This window comes from Phlebotomus papatasi, chromosome 1 (assembly GCF_024763615.1).
Source record: "Phlebotomus papatasi isolate M1 chromosome 1, Ppap_2.1, whole genome shotgun sequence".
In the NCBI taxonomy this organism is placed as follows: Eukaryota; Metazoa; Arthropoda; class Insecta; order Diptera; family Psychodidae; genus Phlebotomus; species Phlebotomus papatasi.
Genome location: NC_077222.1, coordinates 90,970,141 through 90,988,681, shown reverse-complemented (window position 1 = coordinate 90,988,681; position 18,541 = coordinate 90,970,141). Strand labels below are relative to the sequence as shown.

Below are 18,541 nucleotides of genomic sequence, written 5' to 3'. Positions count from 1 at the left end.
CTCCAGCACTGTTCCGGATATGGAATTCCCTAGCTTTTTCGCCATCTCTCTTCCAGAAATGGTCAGATCTGAGTCCATCCACATGGTGACCATCTCCAGCATTGTTCCGGATATGGAATTCCCTAGCTTTTTCGCCATCTCTCTTCCTGAAATGGTCAGATCTGAGTCCATCCACATGGTGACCATCTCCAGCATTGTTCCGGATATGGAATTCCCTAGCTTTTTCGCCATCTCTCTTCCTGAAATGGTCAGATCTGAGTCCATCCACATGGGGACCATCTCCAGCACTGTTCCGGATATGGAATTCCCTAGCGTTTTCGCAATTTTTCGCGATATTCCTCCAGGAAATCCCAGATCTTCTAAGATTTTCTTGCATATTATGTCCAAAACACTTCAGATGCCTTTTGTGGTCAGAGGATTTCTGGAGCTTCCTCCAGAAATCCCAGATCTTCTGGGATTTTCTTGTATATTATGCCCAACACACTTCAGATACCTTTTGTGGTTAGAGGATTTCTGGACATTCCTCCAGGAAATCCCAGATCTTCTGGCATTTTCTTGCATATTACGCCCAAAACACTTCAGGTACCTTTTGTGGTCAGAGGATTTCTGGAGCTTCCTCCAGCAAATCCCAGATCTTCTGGGATTTTCTTGTATATTATGCCCAAAACACTTCAGATACCTTTTGTGGTCAAAGGATTTCTGGAGCTTCCTCCAGGAAATCCCAGATCTTCTGGGATTTTCTTGCATATTATGTCCAAAACACTTCGGATACCTTTCGTGGTCAGAGGATTCCTGGACCTTCCTCCTGGAAATTATAGATCTTAGCACAGTTCAAGTTAAAAGAAGGTTCTAAATGGATTTAAAGTTATAGGCCTCCTTCACTCATAGTTTTTCTCATAGTTAGATAATCGACTTTAAAGATTTTCAAACACTTTTATGCATTTCTCGTCCAATTTTCCTCATTTCCGAGTTAAATTCTGCACATCTCAAGCCTGAAGGAGGCTCTAAACAAATGTAAAGTTTGAAGCCCCTATCTCTCATAGTTTCCGAGATAATCGACTTTAAAGATTTTCAAACACTTTTGTGCATTTCTCGTCCAATTTTCCTTATTTCCGAGTGAAATTTTGCACATCTCAAGCCTGAAGGAGGCACTAAACAAATGTAAAGTTTGAGGCCCCTATCTCTCATAGCTTCCGAGATAATCGACTTTAAAGATTTTCAAACACTTTTATGCATTTCTCGTCCAATTTTCCTTATTTCCGAGTTAAATTCTGCACATCTCAAGCCTGAAGGAGGCACTAAACAAATGTAAAGTTTGAGGCCCCTATCTCTCATAGCTTCCGAGATAATCGACTTTAAAGATTTTCAAACACTTTTATGCATTTCTCGTCCAATTTTCCCTATTTCCGAGTTAAATTCTGCACATCTCAAGCCTGAAGGAGGCTCTAAACAAACGTAAAGTTTGAGGCCCCTATCTCTCATAGCTTCCGAGATAATCGACTTTAAAGATTTTCAAACACTTTTATGCATTTCTCGTCCAATTTTCCTTATTTCCGAGTTAAATTCTGCACATATCTAGCCTGAAGGAGGCACTAAACAAATGTAAAGTTTGAGGCCCCTATCTCTCATAGCTTCCGAGATAATCGACTTTAAAGATTTTCAAACACTTCTATACATTTCTCGTCCAATTTTCCTAATTTCAAAGTGAAATTTTGCACATCTGAAGCCTGAAGGAGGCTCTAAACAAATGCAAAGTTTGAGGCCCCTATCTCTCATAGTTTCTATGAGAGATAGGGGCCTCAAACTTTGCATTTGTTTAGAGCCTCCTTCAGGCTTGAGATGTGCAAAATTTCACTCGGAAATAAGGAAAATTGGACGAGAAATGCACAAAAGTGTTTGAAAATCTTTAAAGTCGATTATCTCGGAAACTATGAGAGATAGGGACCTCAAACTTCACATTTGTTTAGAGCCTCCTTCAGGCTTGAGATGTGCAGAATTTAACTCGGAAATAAGGAAAATTGGACGAGAAATGCATAAAAGTGTTTGAAAATCTTTAAAGTCGATTATCTCGGAAAGTATGAGAGATAGGGACCTCAAACTTTACACTTGTTTAGAGCCTCCTTCAGGCTTGAGATGTGCAGAATTTAACTCGGAAATAAGGAAAATTGGACGAGAAATGCATAAAAGTGTTTGAAAATCTTTAAAGTCGATTATCTCGGAAACTATGAGAGATAGGGGCCTCAAACTTTACATTTGTTTAGAGCCTCCTTCAGGCTTAAGATGTGCAGAATTTAACTCGGAAATAGGGAAAATTGGACGAGAAATGCATAAAAGTGTTTGAAAATCTTTAAAGTCGATTATCTCGGAAACTATGAGAGATAGGGGCCTCAAACTTTACATTTGTTTAGAGCCTCCTTCAGGCTTGAGATGTGCAGAATTTAACTCGGAAATAAGGAAAATTGGACGAGAAATGCACAAAAGTGTTTGAAAATCTTTAAAGTCGAGTATCTCGGAAACTATGAGAGATAGGGGTCTCAAACTTTGCATTTGTTTAGTGCCTTCTTCAGGCTTGAGATGTGCAGAATTTAACTCGGAAATGAGGAAAAATGGACGAGAAATGCACGAAAGTGTTTGAAAATCTTTAAAGTCGATTATCTAACTATGAGAAAAACTATGAGTGAAGGAGGCCTATAACTTTAAATCCATTTAGAACCTTCTTTTACCTTGAACTGTGATAAGATCTATAATTTCCAGGAGGAAGCTTCAGAAATCCTCTGACCACAAAAGGTATCTGAAGTGTTTTGGGCATAATATACAAGGAAATCCCAGAAGATCTGGGATTTCCTGGAGGAAGCTCCAGAAATCCTCTGACCACAAAAGGTATCTTAAGTGTTTTGGACATAATATGCAAGAAAATCCCAGAAGATCTGGGATTTCCTGGAGGAATGTCCAGAAATCCTCTGACCACAAAAGGTATCTGAAGTGTTTTGGGCATAATATACAAGAAAATCCCAGAAGATCTGGGATTTCCTGGAGGAAGCTCCAGAAATCCTCTGACCACGAAAGGTATCTGAAGGGTTTTGGACATAATATGCAAGAAAATCCCAGAAGATCTGGGATTTCCTGGAGGAAGCTCCAGAAATCCTCTGACCACAAAAGCTATCTGAAGTGTTTTGGACATAATATGCAAGAAAATCCTAGAAAATCTGGGATTTCTGGAGGAAGCTCCAGAAATCCTCTGACCACAAAAGTTATCTGAAGTGTTTTGGGCATAATATACAAGAAAATCCCAGAAGATCTGGGATTTCCTGGAGGAAGCTCCAGAAATCCTCTGACCACGAAAGGTATCTGAAGGGTTTTGGACATAATATGCAAGAAAATCCCAGAAGATCTGGGATTTCCTGGAGGAAGCTCCAGAAATCCTCTGACCACAAAAGCTATCTGAAGTGTTTTGGACATAATATGCAAGAAAATCCTAGAAAATCTGGGATTTCTGGAGGAAGCTCCAGAAATCCTCTGACCACAAAAGTTATCTGAAGTGTTTTGGGCATAATATGCAAGAAAATCTTAGAAGATGTGGGATTTGCTGGAGGAAAATCGCAAAAAATTGCGAAAAAGCTAGGGAATTCCATATCCGGAACAGTGCTGGAGATGGTCCCCATGTGGATGGACTCAGATCTGACCATTTTTGGAAGAGAGATTGCGAAAAAGCTAGGGAATTCTATATCCGGAACAGTGCTGGAGATGGTCCCCATGTGGATGGACTCAAATCTGACCATTTCAGGAAGAGAGATGGCGAAAAAGCTAGGGAATTCCATATCCGGAACAGTGCTGGAGATGGTCACCATGTGGATGGACTCAGATCTGACCATTTCTGGAAGAGAGATGGCGAAAAAGCTAGGGAATTCCATATCCGGAACAGTGCTGGAGATGGTCCCCATGTGGATGGACTCAGATCTGATCATTTCTGGAAGAGAGATGGCGAAAAAGCTAGGGAATTCCATATCCGGACCAATGCTGGAGATGGTCCCCATGTGGATGGACTCAGATCTGACCATTTCTGGAAGAGAGATGGCGAAAAAGCTAGGGAATTCCATATCCGGAACAGTGCTGGAGATGGTCACCATGTGGATGGACTCAGATCTGACCATTTCAGGAAGAGAGTTGGCGAAAAAGCTAGGGAATTCCATATCCGGAACAGTGCTGGAGATGGTCACCATGTGGATGGACTCAGATCTGACCATTTCTGGAAGAGAGATAGCGAAAAAGCTAGGGAATTCCATATCCGGAACAATGCTGGAGATGGTCCCCATGTGGATGGACTCAGATCTGACCATTTCTGGAAGAGAGATGGCGAAAAAGCTAGGGAATTCCATATCCGGAACAGTGCTGGAGATGGTCACCATGTGGATGGACTCAGATCTGACCATTTCAGGAAGAGAGATGGCGAAAAAGCTAGGGAATTCCATATCCGGAACAGTGCTGGAGATGGTCCCCATGTGGATGGATTCAGATCTGACCATTTCAGGAAGAGAGATGGCGAAAAAGCTAGGGAATTCTATATCCGGAACAGTGCTGGAGATGGTCCCCATGTGGATGGACTCAGATCTGACCATTTCTGGGAGAGAGATGGCGAAAAAGCTAGGGAATTCTATATCCGGAACAGTGCTGGGGATAGTCATCATATGGATGGGCTCAAAACTGATCATATCTGGAGGAAAAATGAGGAAAAGTAGGATAATACCATGTCCAGAGCTTTTCCAGGGATGGTCATCTTGTGGATAAAGAAGATTTGGGGATGTCTAAAATAATGATGAGAAGGACGTCTTATGTTCGTAGATCATGAAATTGCTTTTTCTTGCAAATTCTAATTCAATTATACTGCGAGAAATGATTGATAAATGGTTTTTAGCTCGTTAAAAAACTGTGGCCGTTTTTTGCTCGTAAGATTTTTTGACAGTTTTTTTGCTCTGACAAAAAAGATACAGGGTTTTTGCAATAATGTCCTCAAATAAGAACATCCTTTTTTATGTGTTCGAATATCTGGGTGCAAAATGGTTTGAGATAGGGACTTGGGACCTTCGGTGGACCCTCATAAGTTAACCCTGGGACCATTTATATGTTTCTCTAAAACATATCCAGAATTGAAAAAAAAATCGCACGACGTATTTTCGAGGAATCCCAAAAAAACATGATTTTGTAGGGGTAGGTGAGGGGTGGGGGCAAAATAAAGGACATATTAATGGTCTCAGGGTCAACTTATGGAGGGGTCCCCCGAAGGTCCCAAGTCTGTATCCCTCACCATTCTGCACCTATTTTAGATTGAAAATAAAACGCCAAAAATAAGACATTTTTAAGACATTCGTTCCTCAACTTACCATGAAGATTGGACCCCAATTTTAGTTCTGAACATTAACATTAGTTCTTTAGAAGAGATATTGTTGATACACAAAACTTTTACCAACAAACTTTCCCTTAATCCCATTTTTTCCCAAACGTATGACTTATTTCGGAACAAAAATTTTTCCCAAACGTACGACTTATTTCGGAACGGAGGGAGTATTTTTTAGGGAACCCGGGGAACTCAGGAAACCCATATATTTTTCCAGGGAACCGGGAACTCGAGCCACTCTATTTTATTATAAATAACCCCTTGAGAAAAATACTGTTCAACAAATCGAAATCGAAAACTTAAATCTTTTTTTTGTTGATTTTGCACTTTGCATTCTTAAAAGAACTTTTTTATTGTAAATCGAAATATAATTTTCATATTTTCTTAATTTTTTATATTTTTTTTAAAGCAGATGGACAAAGTGTGCAAATAGAAATTCAAAATGGAAATTCATTTTAATATTTCTTTCAGGATAAAAGAAAATTTGCAAAGTTGTGGAAAGAAAATTGCAAAGTTCAAAATTTATACATCCAAATTATTTTATCTTTGGTTTCACAAACTATTTTTGCAAATTTAAAAATTAAGAATTTTACTCGCCTTCACTGAGAAAAAAAAGAGGGTGCGATTAACATTTTTTCCTCATAACATTAACACTTTTTAGGTGTAAAAATATATCAACATTTTTTAATGTTAATTTTACACCTCTTTAAGGGTAAAATGGGTAAAATTAACATGAAAAAAGGATAATTTTAACCCCTAATACACCTAAAAAGGGTATTATTTACACCGATTTCGGATCAATACTGCAGGGTGAAATTAACATTTCCGGAATGTTATTTTAACTTTTTCGGATTTCTCTCAGTGTTTATTACACTTTGTTTCTAGCTTATCTGAAATTAATTCGAAAGTCAAAGTCGAACCACTCTCGAGGGCGCTTTTTTTAACCGCTTTGTTTAAATTTGGATTTTTTGGAAAGGTCTTGAAATTTGCAATCTGGCTTCATAGGTTTTGATTGATAATAATTCGATAATCTACTCGTAATTGACATATCTTTTTTTAATATTTTATTTTTGTTTGTCCAAAAGTTTGTTAGCGGGCTAGAGGTCAAACGGTAAGTGGTATCGACTTCCGGTCTTCGGCGACTCCCTATAAGTCAATATTATCTCGTCAAGTTATCTCACCTTTTTCCCTGTAATATCAAAAACCGATATGAATGTTTTTCAAAAAGTTGAAATTGAGAAGTTGCAATCACTTTATCAAACAATCTTTTACTTTGCATTTTTTAGAGCTTTTTTGAGGAGAACAAAATTGCGAAACTTGGAACACAAACTGTTAATTGTGTCAATCAGTACAAGAGTAGGCTATTATAATACGGAAATGCATATTGCAATAGCGCACTTTTGCCCTGAGCTTCTTAATTCTGAGTTTGCAAAGTTTCTTCTCTAATTTTAAAAAATTTATAGGTTCTACAAACAAACAAAAAGAAAACTTTAATTTCATTTAGATTAATTTTCAACCTTGAACTCCCAATAGTGAAAATTTGCAAATCATAATTTGCAAAGTAATTTCACTTAATCTTCAAGGCAAAAATGGCTTCAACTCCGAAAGGCACATGCCCATGGGTAGAAATTTCTTTCTGAAGTTTCATTCACTGTTAGCCAATTCTAAACTTTGTACTTTACAAATTTTATTTCAATAGCATTGTGTACTAATTTTCTAGAATACACCCCACATTGGTCAATCTATTTTGCCGATCTCTAGCTAAAACTTTCCCGGGAAACTATTAATGCTCCCTGATTTTGAGATTATAAAATCTTGGCAGCCTTTCAAGTTTCCTAATGACTTTCTGTTCTCAGTCGTATGTCCTTCTGGGCGATGAGCGCTACTTGGCACGCTTCAATCGCCACTACAACGCTGTGATGAAGTACATTAGCCAGGGACCGATGCTTCTGGATGTTCTAATGCATCGTCCCCATGCCAAATCGCGCAATTTCATGGACGCCCTCCTGGCCTTCTGGCCTGGGCTTCAGGTACTCACGGGAGACCTGAAACCAGCCGTTCAGACACACGAGATGCTGTATCAGGTGATGCAGATGCATACCTTCATCCCCGAGGCCTTCACTTTTGACTTCCAGATCCACTGGGGGCAGCATCCACTGCGACCAGAATTCATCGAGTCCACGTACTTCCTGTACAAGGCAACTGGTGATCACTACTACCTCCAGGTTAGTAAAACCCTAAACTAAATTACGAGTGATGAACGGATCTTTGGAATTTTATCCCGAAATCCAATTTTTGGTGGTAGTCGAGTCGGTTAAGTCGTTTACACAGGCCAATGACCCCTAGTCGTTCTTTGTTGCTGGTTTTTCAAGGTCGAAATTCAAACATCTTTGTAGGACGTTTACATTTACCGATTTAGATAGAATTAGATTGATTTTAAATGTCCAATCGTTAAGCAAGGCGTCATATACCTCCTCACTAGGGCGCAGTGCCCTCTAGCGGCGGTATGACAAACGTCTTAAGGTATTCACAGAAATATCCTACGATGATATACACTGTTGTAGCCTTAAGAGTGCAGTTGTATTTCTGCTTCCGTAACCAAGTCTAACTCTTGCCATAGGTCGGCAAAAAAGTGTTGAGGACGCTACAACAACACGCCAAAGTGCCCTGTGGCTATGCTGCAGTTAATGATGTTCGGACTGGGAAGCACGAAGACCGAATGGATTCCTTTGTACTGTCGGAAACCTTTAAGTACCTCTACTTACTCTTTGCCGATGATTCCGAGCTCATCCTAGATCTCGATGACTTTATCTTCACCACCGAAGCCCACCTGTTGCCCCTGTCACTAGGTCAATTCACAAATGCCACGACGGATTTCAAAGATGAAGATGAGTACCACATGTTGGACTTTATGCGATCCTGCCCGAGTCCCAACAAGTTATTTCCTAACACCGTACGAAGACCAATTAGGGATTTGGTCACTGGGGTTTGTCCCCGAGTGTCCAGCAACAAGCGACTCCGTGCCCAGGACTTTCAAGTCAGCAATGCGGATCATCTTCGCACTGTCTATGACATGGGCATCACGATGGTTTCGCTAGGAGAGGGCAAAGTTCAGCTTCTGCACAGTTTCTACAATGTAAGGCCCTCCCTTACTTTTGTTTAGGGTCCTCCTTTGCTGAAGTTCTGAAGTTTGCTTTTCAGGCCAAGTCTCCAGAGGACGCAGAACGAGGACTGCTCTTCATGCAGGAGATGGTGGAACTGTCGAAACAACAAGCGGCCAGTCCGACGATGCAATTGCAGGCGGTATTCTTCAAAAAGCCCGATGGGAGTTATGAAATCCTCAAGGCCGGTCCTAGTCACTTCAGTCCTGAACTCACTGATGATCAATCCGTCCACCAGAAAGCCGTTCTCGCTGAGCCACATCGACTCTGCTCCGGTGAGTTTTATTTTTGGATCACTTCTCACTTGACTTTGATTTCATTTCTTAAATTCACTTAATTACCGACACGGTGCATCACAAAAAGAACATTGCGGACAATTTTTACTGATCATAAAGCTACAACGGTTTGTAGCTATGAAAAACTTAAAGATGCCGATGAGAAAGGGAAGAAAAGTGAAAGAAGTAGAAGGCAGAAGAATAAGTAAAGCAATTAAGCGGCCTCAGAGAAGTTGATGTCATACCCCATAAAGTCAAGAAGATTTTAATCACAGTTTCAGGTTGAAAGAGCTGCAAGCTCTTTCTGGATTAAGGGTTCTAGACGTTCTAGAAGACTTGCAAAGTTCCCTAGTCTGATATCGACCTAGGAGCTCAACGGTTAAACAAATCGATTTTGATTCTACGATGAGAACCCCTAAGTCAATGTTCCCTAAAAACGTTTTTCCTTCTTTTTATGGTCGTTGTACTCCTTTTTCTCCAAAAAGATGGTGTTTACATATTTTTTAAACGCTAAGACGTCGATGGACGCATGAGCGGTAGAAAATGTCGAATTCAAGAATTCAAGAATATCGATTGCATTTTTTGGATCTTTGAGCTAAGATTCCACTTATTTGAAAGGCCTTAAAATTCACCATCAGTCCGGAACTGATTTCAATCGGTAATAAAACGATAAGACCGGCAATTCACTTCTTATGGAGAATTGAATTTAAAAAAATGTAGGTGAAAGTGCCTATGCTTCGTACGATCCCAAGCTTTGTAATGACTAATTTTTTCCTATTTTTCTGAATAAATATGACTTCGCAATATACTTTAAAAATGCTAAAACATTTTTGCTAATTATTTTGGTAAAAACAATAAGTAAAAAATTCACTTGGTAAATAAAACATCAAAATTAGTAAGTAAAAAAATTAAAAATGGTAAGTAAAAAATCAAAAATAGTAAGTAAAAAAAAACAAAAATGGTACAAGTATATTTCATAACTTTCCAAAAACTTCCCTTTGCCCAGGAAATTTGCTTTTGCCCCACAGAGGGTGAAACTAATAATTTCTCAAAACAAAGAAAATTTCTCGAATAATTTCCGAAAACATAGAATATTTTCCTTTGCCTCAACAAGCGAAATTCATAATTTCCCAAAATACAGAAAATTTTCCTTTGCCTCAAAGGGCAGAACTAATAACTTCCCAAAACATAGAAAATTTCCCTTTTCCCCAAAGGGCAGAACTTAACACAGAAAATTTCCCTTTGCCCCAACTGGCGTTACTGATAAATTCCTAAACAGAAAATTTTCCATTGTCCTAACAGTGAAACATTCTTTACCCACCAATTTTGTTTTTTTTTTACTTACCATTTTAGATATTTTTACTTACAATTTCAGTTTTTTCTACTTACCAGTTTCGATTTTTTCTTACCATTTTCGATTTTTTTACTTACCAAATTTGATTTATTTACTTACCAATTTTGATTACTTTACCTACCAATTTTGATGTTTTACTTACAAATTTTGTATTTTTACTTACCAAATTTGCATTTTTTACTATTACTTACCGAATTTGCAGTTTTTACTTACCATTTTTGATTTTTTTACTTACCAATTTTGATTACTTTGTCTACCAATTTTGATGTTTTGCTTACCAATTTTGTATTTTTATTTACCAAATTTGCATTTTTTTACTTACTATTTTTGTATTTTTACTTACCAAATTTGCAGTTTTACTTACCATTTTTGATTTTTTACTTACTAATTTTGATTTTTTACTTACCGTTTTTGTTTTTTTACCTACCAATTTTGTATTTTTACTTACCAAATTTGCAGTTTTTTCTTAGCAGTTTTGATTTTTTACTTACCAAGTGAATTTTGTACTTACGGTTTTTGATTTTTTTACTTACCATTTTTGATTTTTTTACTTACCATTTTTGATTATTTTTTTTACTTACCACTTTACCAAAATACCATTCTGCTGCAGCCTTTTTAAAAACAGGACACTTTCCTCTAGTTTTTAAAATATGAGTGCAATGATTCACATTTATTAGGAAAGCTAAGAAAAATTTAGTCATCACGAAGCTTAGGATTGTACGAAGCATAATAGGCACTTTCCCTTAGTGACGTAGTTTTCTCAGGATAAGAAAATCAATCTTAATTAAATGAATGAGTCACATTACTTTTATTTTACAAATTATGATCCGTTTGCAATTTGTACTTTCGCTTTTACCATAAATTTAGCAAAGTAAAAAGTCTGAGAATTATTTCTCGCATGAATGGTATGCTTTATCTCTTCAACTCAACAGATAGAGCAAAAAAAATATCGATGAATCAATCAATAGCAACATTCCTACATCTTTATAATTTAATTAGAAAGTTTTCTGTTGTTACTGATAAAGGATTTTTTTTTGGAATTTTCGATAAGAGACAATAATACGGACTGTAAACTATAGGTTTAGTCCAGTTCCCGGAGGTTTTGAACTCTTGAAGCAATTGCAAATATTTTTCAAAATGAGATCAGTTATTTACCCTTTACAATCCCAATTGAAAATTTTTCATAAAAAATCGTATACTAAAAAATCACCTTAGTTAAACAACATAATTAAATTTTAGGTCTAAAGCTTGTATAAATGAAACGGTATAGAACTTTGCACAGAGTTCAAACTTGGTAACACGATTATTTAAAAAAAAAAAATCAAAAGAAATATAAGAAGAGATTACTTCAAAATCCCAAAATTAGAGCATTTCGCAAAGCTGAGACATTTTATCAATTCTTTTACTTTTGCAACATAAATTTTCAAGTTCAATAGACTACCTATGTTTAAGGATAATTGATTTTCCAAGTAAATAATTTTTTTTTCCTGAACCAACAGCCTTAAAGAACTCAATAGAGAACAGAATCGCAATAATTGAGCGTGGAGATTGCACGTTTATTGAGAAGGCGCGAGCTGCCCAGAAGGGGGGAGCCCTGGCGGTGATTATCATTGACAACACAGCCAACACTTCAAGTGATAACCAGCCAATGTTTGCAATGTCTGGCGATGGCAAGGATGACGTAACGATTCCCGTTGTCTTCCTCTTTTCGGCCGACGGGGCGATCCTCAAGAAGGCCCTCCAGGACAGTCCAGATTTGGAAGTAAGCCTTGCTTGAAGTTTGAATTCTTTTTTCTTAAAGAATCCTAACTCAATAATCTACTTTGCAGATAAATATAATGCAAATGATGGCCTTAGGCAAGAAATTGGCGAACGAACTTAATGTACTGAGAAACACGGTAAACTGGTTAAACTGAACTATAAACAAAAAGAAAATTTTGTGATAAATGTGAAACTAAAAAAACACAAAAGTAATACAAAGACGAAGAGATTGCGAGAGCTTTTTTGTTTTTTTCCTGTATCATATCGAAGGTAGAGAAAATGCCAGAGTTCGTGAGTGGAGATTTTTTCATACAACAAAGAAATTACAAGATAGAAAAGTTAAAGAAATTTGTCTGTAAATATTGTATAAAAGGAGTGTTGAAGTATGGTAGAGACATTTTTTTTTTGTGAAGAGAATTCTAGCTCCTTGGAAATCCAATACCTGTACATTCAAATCTATCCTCGTAATTGTTTTTAATTACCCAAAAAAAAAATTTTACGATAATAAATTCTTGTAAATAAAAAAAAGCGAAGTGAATTTGAATCTTTTATTTTTCCTGTACATCACGGACAATCTCAATGAATCTTTCATTCTGGAAGAGATCCGGATAGCTGGCCACAAATTTGAGCTTCAGGCTGGATTTGTGAATGTCCAGGTATCGAACGACAAGTTCAGGGTGATGAGAATCAACTTCCAGCCACAGAGTTCCGTCCTCGGTAAGGAATTTTGAAGCCACTTTGAGCACTGCAGTTATCACATTCATCCCAGTTTCACCCCCATCCAAAGCCCTGAGATCTTCGTATCTGCCAGAAGGAAAGACAGTGATAAGAACTTTCTAGCTTACGGTAGGTGTAATTATTTTATTTGATATTCGGTTTGTGAACCAATTTCAATGAAGAGAAATTAATATCCTGAAAACCTTTTGCTGGATTTTTAATTTAAGTTTAAAAATATTTTTTATCAGACTTGAGTAGATCTAGAAGAAGCAAAAGACTGATAAAATTGCTAAAGAAAAATGCAGGTATTTAAAAAGAAAGATGTAACCATATCAAAAACTTGCGTGAGAAAATCGAGGGGTGAATAAATTTTCTCCTGATAAGCAAATCGACTAATTTTGTGCCAAAAATCGACAAATCGGCACGATATTTGATCAAGGTCGACAAATAGGTACAACATTCGCAATCAACGGCATTTCGACATTTTAATTCTATTTTTGAAGAGATCGGGACAATGTTAAGATAAGCGAATGATTGATCTTGCAGCGGTAGAGAACGATAAATAGGGATGATCTTTAGCAAAATCGGCACAATTTTTGCAGAGATCGGCAAAATGACATGAACTTTGCAAAAAAATCGACAAAATGTATACGATCTTTGTAGTAAGCAAGAGTCTCTCTGAATGATCTTTGCTACAAGATCGACATTTCAAAACGATTTTTATAGACATCGGCACGGTCTTGTAAAGATCAGCGAATCGGCATTATTTTTGCACTGATAGAGAACGACAAAATAGACACGGTCTTTTGTAAAAATCGATAGATCGGCATGTTCTTTGTAAGGATCGAAAAATCGGGATTATTCTAGCAAAGGTTGACAATAACGGATAGATACGATGTTTGACAGAATAGATAAATCGTTACGCACGACTATTGCTAAGATAGATATTTCAAAGCATTTTTTAAAAATATTGGCACGATCTTTGTAACGAATTGGTTTGATTGTGAAGCAAAAACCGACGTGAGGATAACTATATTGATGGGGAAACGGAAAATCGTCGGGAAATGGGATCTCTCAAGGAAAACTCATCAAAGCTTTCGGCTCAGGCTCCGAGCCTTCATCAGTGACTGGAGCAAAAGAGAGAGCCATTCTTTATTCATACTTTTCATAAGTTGAGAAAAAGAAAATCTGTGAAAAGTATGAATAAAGAATGGCTCTCTATTTTGGTCCAGTCACTGATGAAGGCTCAGAGCCTGAGACGAAAGCTTTGAGAAAGGTTGATGAGTTTTCCTTGAGAGATCCCATTTCCCGACGATTTCCGGTTTCCCCATCAAATAGAATTGGTTTGACTTCCCCAGATGGAAAACGATAAATAGACACGATCTTTGAAAAAATTGACAAATTGGAACGTTCTTTACAGAGATTCAGAAATCGGCATGATTTTTGCAGAAGAGGAAAACAGATAGACACGATCTTTGACAGAATACACCGATCTTTATTTATGATTGTTGATGATTGGCATTTCAAAGCGATTTGTAGAAACATCGACACGATTTTTGCAACAAATTGACATGACTTCCAGAGATGAAAAATGATAAATAGACACGATCTTTGTTAAATTCGACAAATCGGCAGATCGGCACTTGAGTGAACCGTGAGCGGCGATCGGCAGATCGGCCTCGATCTGAAATTGAAAATATTCTGATCGGAACAAGACTGAATCGTGAATAGCGATTGGCAAATCAGCACCGATCTGAAGTCAGAAGTCGGCAAAAAGGCACTTGACTGAACCGTGTGCGGTAGAGTTATTGACCCCTTGGCTAGACACACCACATGAGTTTTCCACTAAGCGCTATATCGTTTTAAGTCGTTTAACTCTTTCGTCTCCTTTGGGACTCTGGGTACCCATGAAAAAAATAATTTTTTTAGACTATTTAGAATCGATAAAATTCCGATTCTTGTGGATGATTACAAACTATAAGGATGTCCAAATCTAGGATATTTTTTGCAGGATCCCAATTAACTCCTGAGCTAAGATATTTTTGGTCAAAAATTGTGAATTTTCGATTTTCTGCTTTCTTGCAGATATTGTGACTTTTTTGATATTTCTAGACCCGAATAAGGAAAAACCTCTCGGGGCCAATAAGTATGATAACTAACAATTACAAATTACATAAATTCGAAAAACAATTTTTTCATAAATTTTCAAAAAACTTGTTCAAAGTTGATGGGTACTCTCGTCCCCAAAAATATAGAGGTCAAATGTAAGGTTATCCCGCCAATGCCCGCCATTTGCTTTTTGACACCAACCTTGTAAGAAAATTCAAGCGGGAGCGAAATTTTTGTCAATATGGCCGATAATTTTGACATTTGGCAGCGAAAAAGATTGCTTTCGGGGAAGTTTTTCCTATTCTTCCAGATTTTGGTGAATTCTGATTGTCCAGGAAGTGTTTTTTTGGCTCTTGAGAAAGCTTAATGTGTCTGCAATAACATCCTGTTGAGAGAAATGTGTGTTAAAGTGTTATTCTGTGAAATATTTTGAGGAATCTGTTGGCAAGCAGGAGCTGGGTGTCCTTTTTAGCACTTCCTGGACATCACACAAGATACTGGTCAATAATTCTTCTTGTTTTAGTGATCAACATTGTAAAGGAGTCATTTGACACGCAAAAATAATTCACAAAATTGATATTATTGGCTTTTGGAAAATTGAAGTTTGTCCAAGTTTCTATCTTTTGCATTCTTTAGGGGACGAGAGTTCCCATGAGTTTTCCAATTTCCCAGAGGCGGAGAAAATTCTTTCTCTACAAAAGTATCATATTTGACCACTAAGACTTACAATAAAGTGAGTTTTACTGAAAATCGTTCGCTGGATATGTTGTGGTCCGGAAAGAGTTAAGCCGTAAGTCTGTCATTAGACACGATTTTTGCAGTAACGGACAGATCGAAAGAGTAGCACGATCTTCACAAAAGTTGGCAGAAAGGAATGATCTTTGCAGAGATGACAGAGATCGATAAAACGGCATTCGAATAAACAGATAGCGAAGCAATTATTGACACATATTAAAGCAAAAATAAGTTAAATATGTTAAAAATGTCGAGATATCTTTATCAAAAGTACTACAGTAGACTCTCACTTAATCGGCTCTTTTCAATCGGGCGAAAAATTTTGTTGACAATTTTCACGTTTAATTATGAAGGTAATTTGCTCAAATTCGCTGTAGTTCTTCCTATTTTATCGTGATGATTTATAATTGAGCACTTTTTGTGGAATTTACAAAGGCTTTGACGCCCAAATCTCTCGATAAACCGGATGACATTTTGCCCCAAATGCCCAATTAAGAGAGAGTCTACTGTATGTAGGTAAAGCCGATAACACGCGATCTTCAAAAATAAATAAATAATGAATCAGTTTGCCTCGCAAACTATTTCAAGGATTTACAAGTTAAAACTTATTTTTAAAATGTCTTACGCCGACCTACAACCTACAACGCATTTAAAAAAAAAAGAAGTAAAATATTCATTATTTTTTCGGAATAAAAAAAAACGTAAACGGGTTTCAAAAGTCCACTATCAAACAATCTTGCATCAAAATAAAAAAATATATAAAAAATGTCAAGTTATGCCCATAAATTCGAGATATAACTCATTACATTCAGCTGACCAATATCATATTTTTTCGGAAAATAAGCTTTAAATTATTATATCTCGAAAACTTGTTATCGGATTTTCAAGTTTATGTGTGTTTTAGAAAGGTCTTGAAAACCCCTAGGACGTAAATAAAACAAATGCAAAAAATTATCCAATTTTGCCGGTTGCATCGACAATTGTCGTATCTGCATTTCTTTTTTGTTTTATCAATATTTTCTGCAACTTCTTAGAAAAAGTGAGTGCAGACATTTTGTAAATCCACCATTGTATAATTCTACGAATTTTAATACAACAATTAAAAAATATATCAAGATATTAGTAGACTGGGGCAAAAAGTCACAAATCGAAAATTTTAAAATTCAATATCTTCCAAGATAAATAAGATAGCGGCTTAAAATTTTTTCCATAGATAGCCTCTATAGGTTTTCTTCAATATCGTAAGTTTGTTAGAATTTGAACAAGGAATTTAGAAAATAAAAAATATTGAAATTTTTAGCCCTATTTTTAAAATATTTTCCGTGCAGAAGATATCAATTATTACCTATACTTATACTAAATTTGATGCACTGGTGAATATTTCCCAAATTATCGGGATATTCTTTGAATACAAATCCGCTATCTATTTTAGAATTTTACAAAGATCCTTTTCTCCAGAAATCCTTTTATTAAAAACGACCACTTGGGGTAAAAAGTAACAAAAACCGAAACAATTTCTGATGTCCTACGGAGAAAAGAAACGTTTATGCTATGTGCCGCCGCTTGGTGTCTGCATTGGTCAAACTGGTTTCGGGAAATGATCATTTATAGAATTATTCGGTGGAGATAGTTTTCTTGCATTCAGTATTGAAGTAGGGTAAAATGGAATAATTTGGAACCATTTTCAATTTGGGACATTTGAGATTTTCTCACCGTTTTAGAAATTCAAAAGGAAGAAAATCTGTTTCTGTTCTTCTTAATCGCCTTTTTCTTCTATTTCGCGGTCTTTGTTTTCTCTTTGCTCATCTGAAACAATGAGAAAGTCTCAAGTGTCCTATGGTTCCAAATTACCTAATTTTACCATTTTTTCCCTGAATCCTACACTGAGAAAAAAAAGAGGGTGCGATTAACATTTTTTCCTCATAACTTTAACACTTTTTAGGTGTAAAAATATATCAACATTTTTTAATGTTAATTTTACATCTTATTAAGGGTAAAATTAACATGAAAAAGGGTACCTTTAACCGCTAATACACCTAAAAAGGGTAATGTTTACACCGATTTCGGATCCTGTAGGGTAAAATTAACATTTCCGGAATGTTATTTTAACTTTTTCGGATTTTTCTCAGTGTATAAACCCCTTGAAAAAAGATACTTACAAGCGAATCTCAGGATCGAGATCCATTAAATCCCGCGATGAAATATAAGGAGGATTGGAGACGATAAAATCGAATTTAACCGAGAAATCATCATCCTTGACTCTGTCACTAACTTTGTGCTGAGACACGGAAATCCTGTCCGAGAGCTTCTGGTAGATGGCATTCTTCAGCGTCAGCAGACAAGCCATGCTGCTCTGATCAACTGCCTTGCACTTTGCCATTGGCAGTGCCTTGAGCAGAGCCAGAGATACAGCTCCACATCCACAGCCAATCTCCAGGAAAGTCACTGGTCTCGTGGGTTCCTGCTTCTGCAGAATCAATTCCACAAGTTCCTCAGTCTCCGGTCTTGGAATAAAGACCGGAGGCTGCATTTTTAAATGCAAATCCCTAAATTCCCATTCACCAACAATGTACTGAATGGGCATTCTGGCCACTCTGCAGTGGCAGAGCTTCTCAAAATGCTCCAATTGCTCTTGGCTCAGGGCCAAATCCTTCCTGTCGCTTAAATCATAAACCTGCAGGGATGATTCTACTAAACCAGGAATCCCAATAGAAAAAGATTGCTGTTTCCTACCTGCTTCTGATTGAGGACATGTGCTAGAATATTGTCCAGGGAGGATTTGACATCAGGAACATTGAGTTCCTCCAGTCTGGCCTTCCAGACATCAACAATATCACTTCCACTGGCTGCTGTTTTCACACCCCGGCCCTGACACCCTCTGGAAATTGCACTTAAATATCTGTGGGACACCAGGGCACGGAAATTCCTCAACATTTTGCTCGTATTTCAATTTAATTCACGAAAATTCAGGAAAAACATCCTCCCATCGAGGTAAACTCTCAAAATCAATATTTTTCCGCCGTCTGGAAACGTCAAA

At 37.1% G+C, this 18,541-nt stretch overlaps 2 protein-coding genes across 2 annotated transcripts in view; one reads left to right on the top strand and one right to left on the bottom strand.

Annotated features, from left to right (window-relative positions):
* Nucleotides 1–12,481, top strand: part of LOC129809706 (ER degradation-enhancing alpha-mannosidase-like protein 3) — a 24,535-nt gene extending 12,054 nt beyond the window's left edge. Inside the window, exons 5-9 of the mRNA XM_055859739.1 lie at nucleotides 7,249–7,617; nucleotides 8,013–8,528; nucleotides 8,594–8,828; nucleotides 11,682–11,944; nucleotides 12,012–12,481. Coding sequence (XP_055715714.1) covers nucleotides 7,249–7,617; nucleotides 8,013–8,528; nucleotides 8,594–8,828; nucleotides 11,682–11,944; nucleotides 12,012–12,098 — 1,470 coding nt within the window. The 3' untranslated portion in view covers nucleotides 12,099–12,481. The remainder of the gene's footprint in view (nucleotides 1–7,248; nucleotides 7,618–8,012; nucleotides 8,529–8,593; nucleotides 8,829–11,681; nucleotides 11,945–12,011) is intronic.
* Nucleotides 12,478–18,541, bottom strand: LOC129809708 (MTRF1L release factor glutamine methyltransferase). The gene is made up of 3 exons (XM_055859742.1): nucleotides 18,238–18,541; nucleotides 17,664–18,178; nucleotides 12,478–12,747 (listed from the first exon to the last, which is right to left on the bottom strand). The coding sequence occupies exons 1-3, from the start codon at nucleotides 18,436–18,438 to the stop codon at nucleotides 12,492–12,494; spliced, it is 972 nt and encodes a 323-aa protein (XP_055715717.1). The 5' UTR covers nucleotides 18,439–18,541; the 3' UTR covers nucleotides 12,478–12,491.

Coding starts and splice junctions, on each gene's coding strand:
- LOC129809708 (XM_055859742.1), bottom strand. CDS start 18,438: ATGTTGAGGAATTTCCGTGCCCTGGTGTCCCACAGATATTTAAGTGCA. Junction 18,179..18,237: donor ATGTCCTCAATCAGAAGCAG/GTAGGAAACAGC, acceptor TCATCCCTGCAG/GTTTATGATTTAAGCGACAG. Junction 12,748..17,663: donor CTCGATCCTGAGATTCGCTT/GTAAGTATCTTT, acceptor TCCTTCTGGCAG/ATACGAAGATCTCAGGGCTT.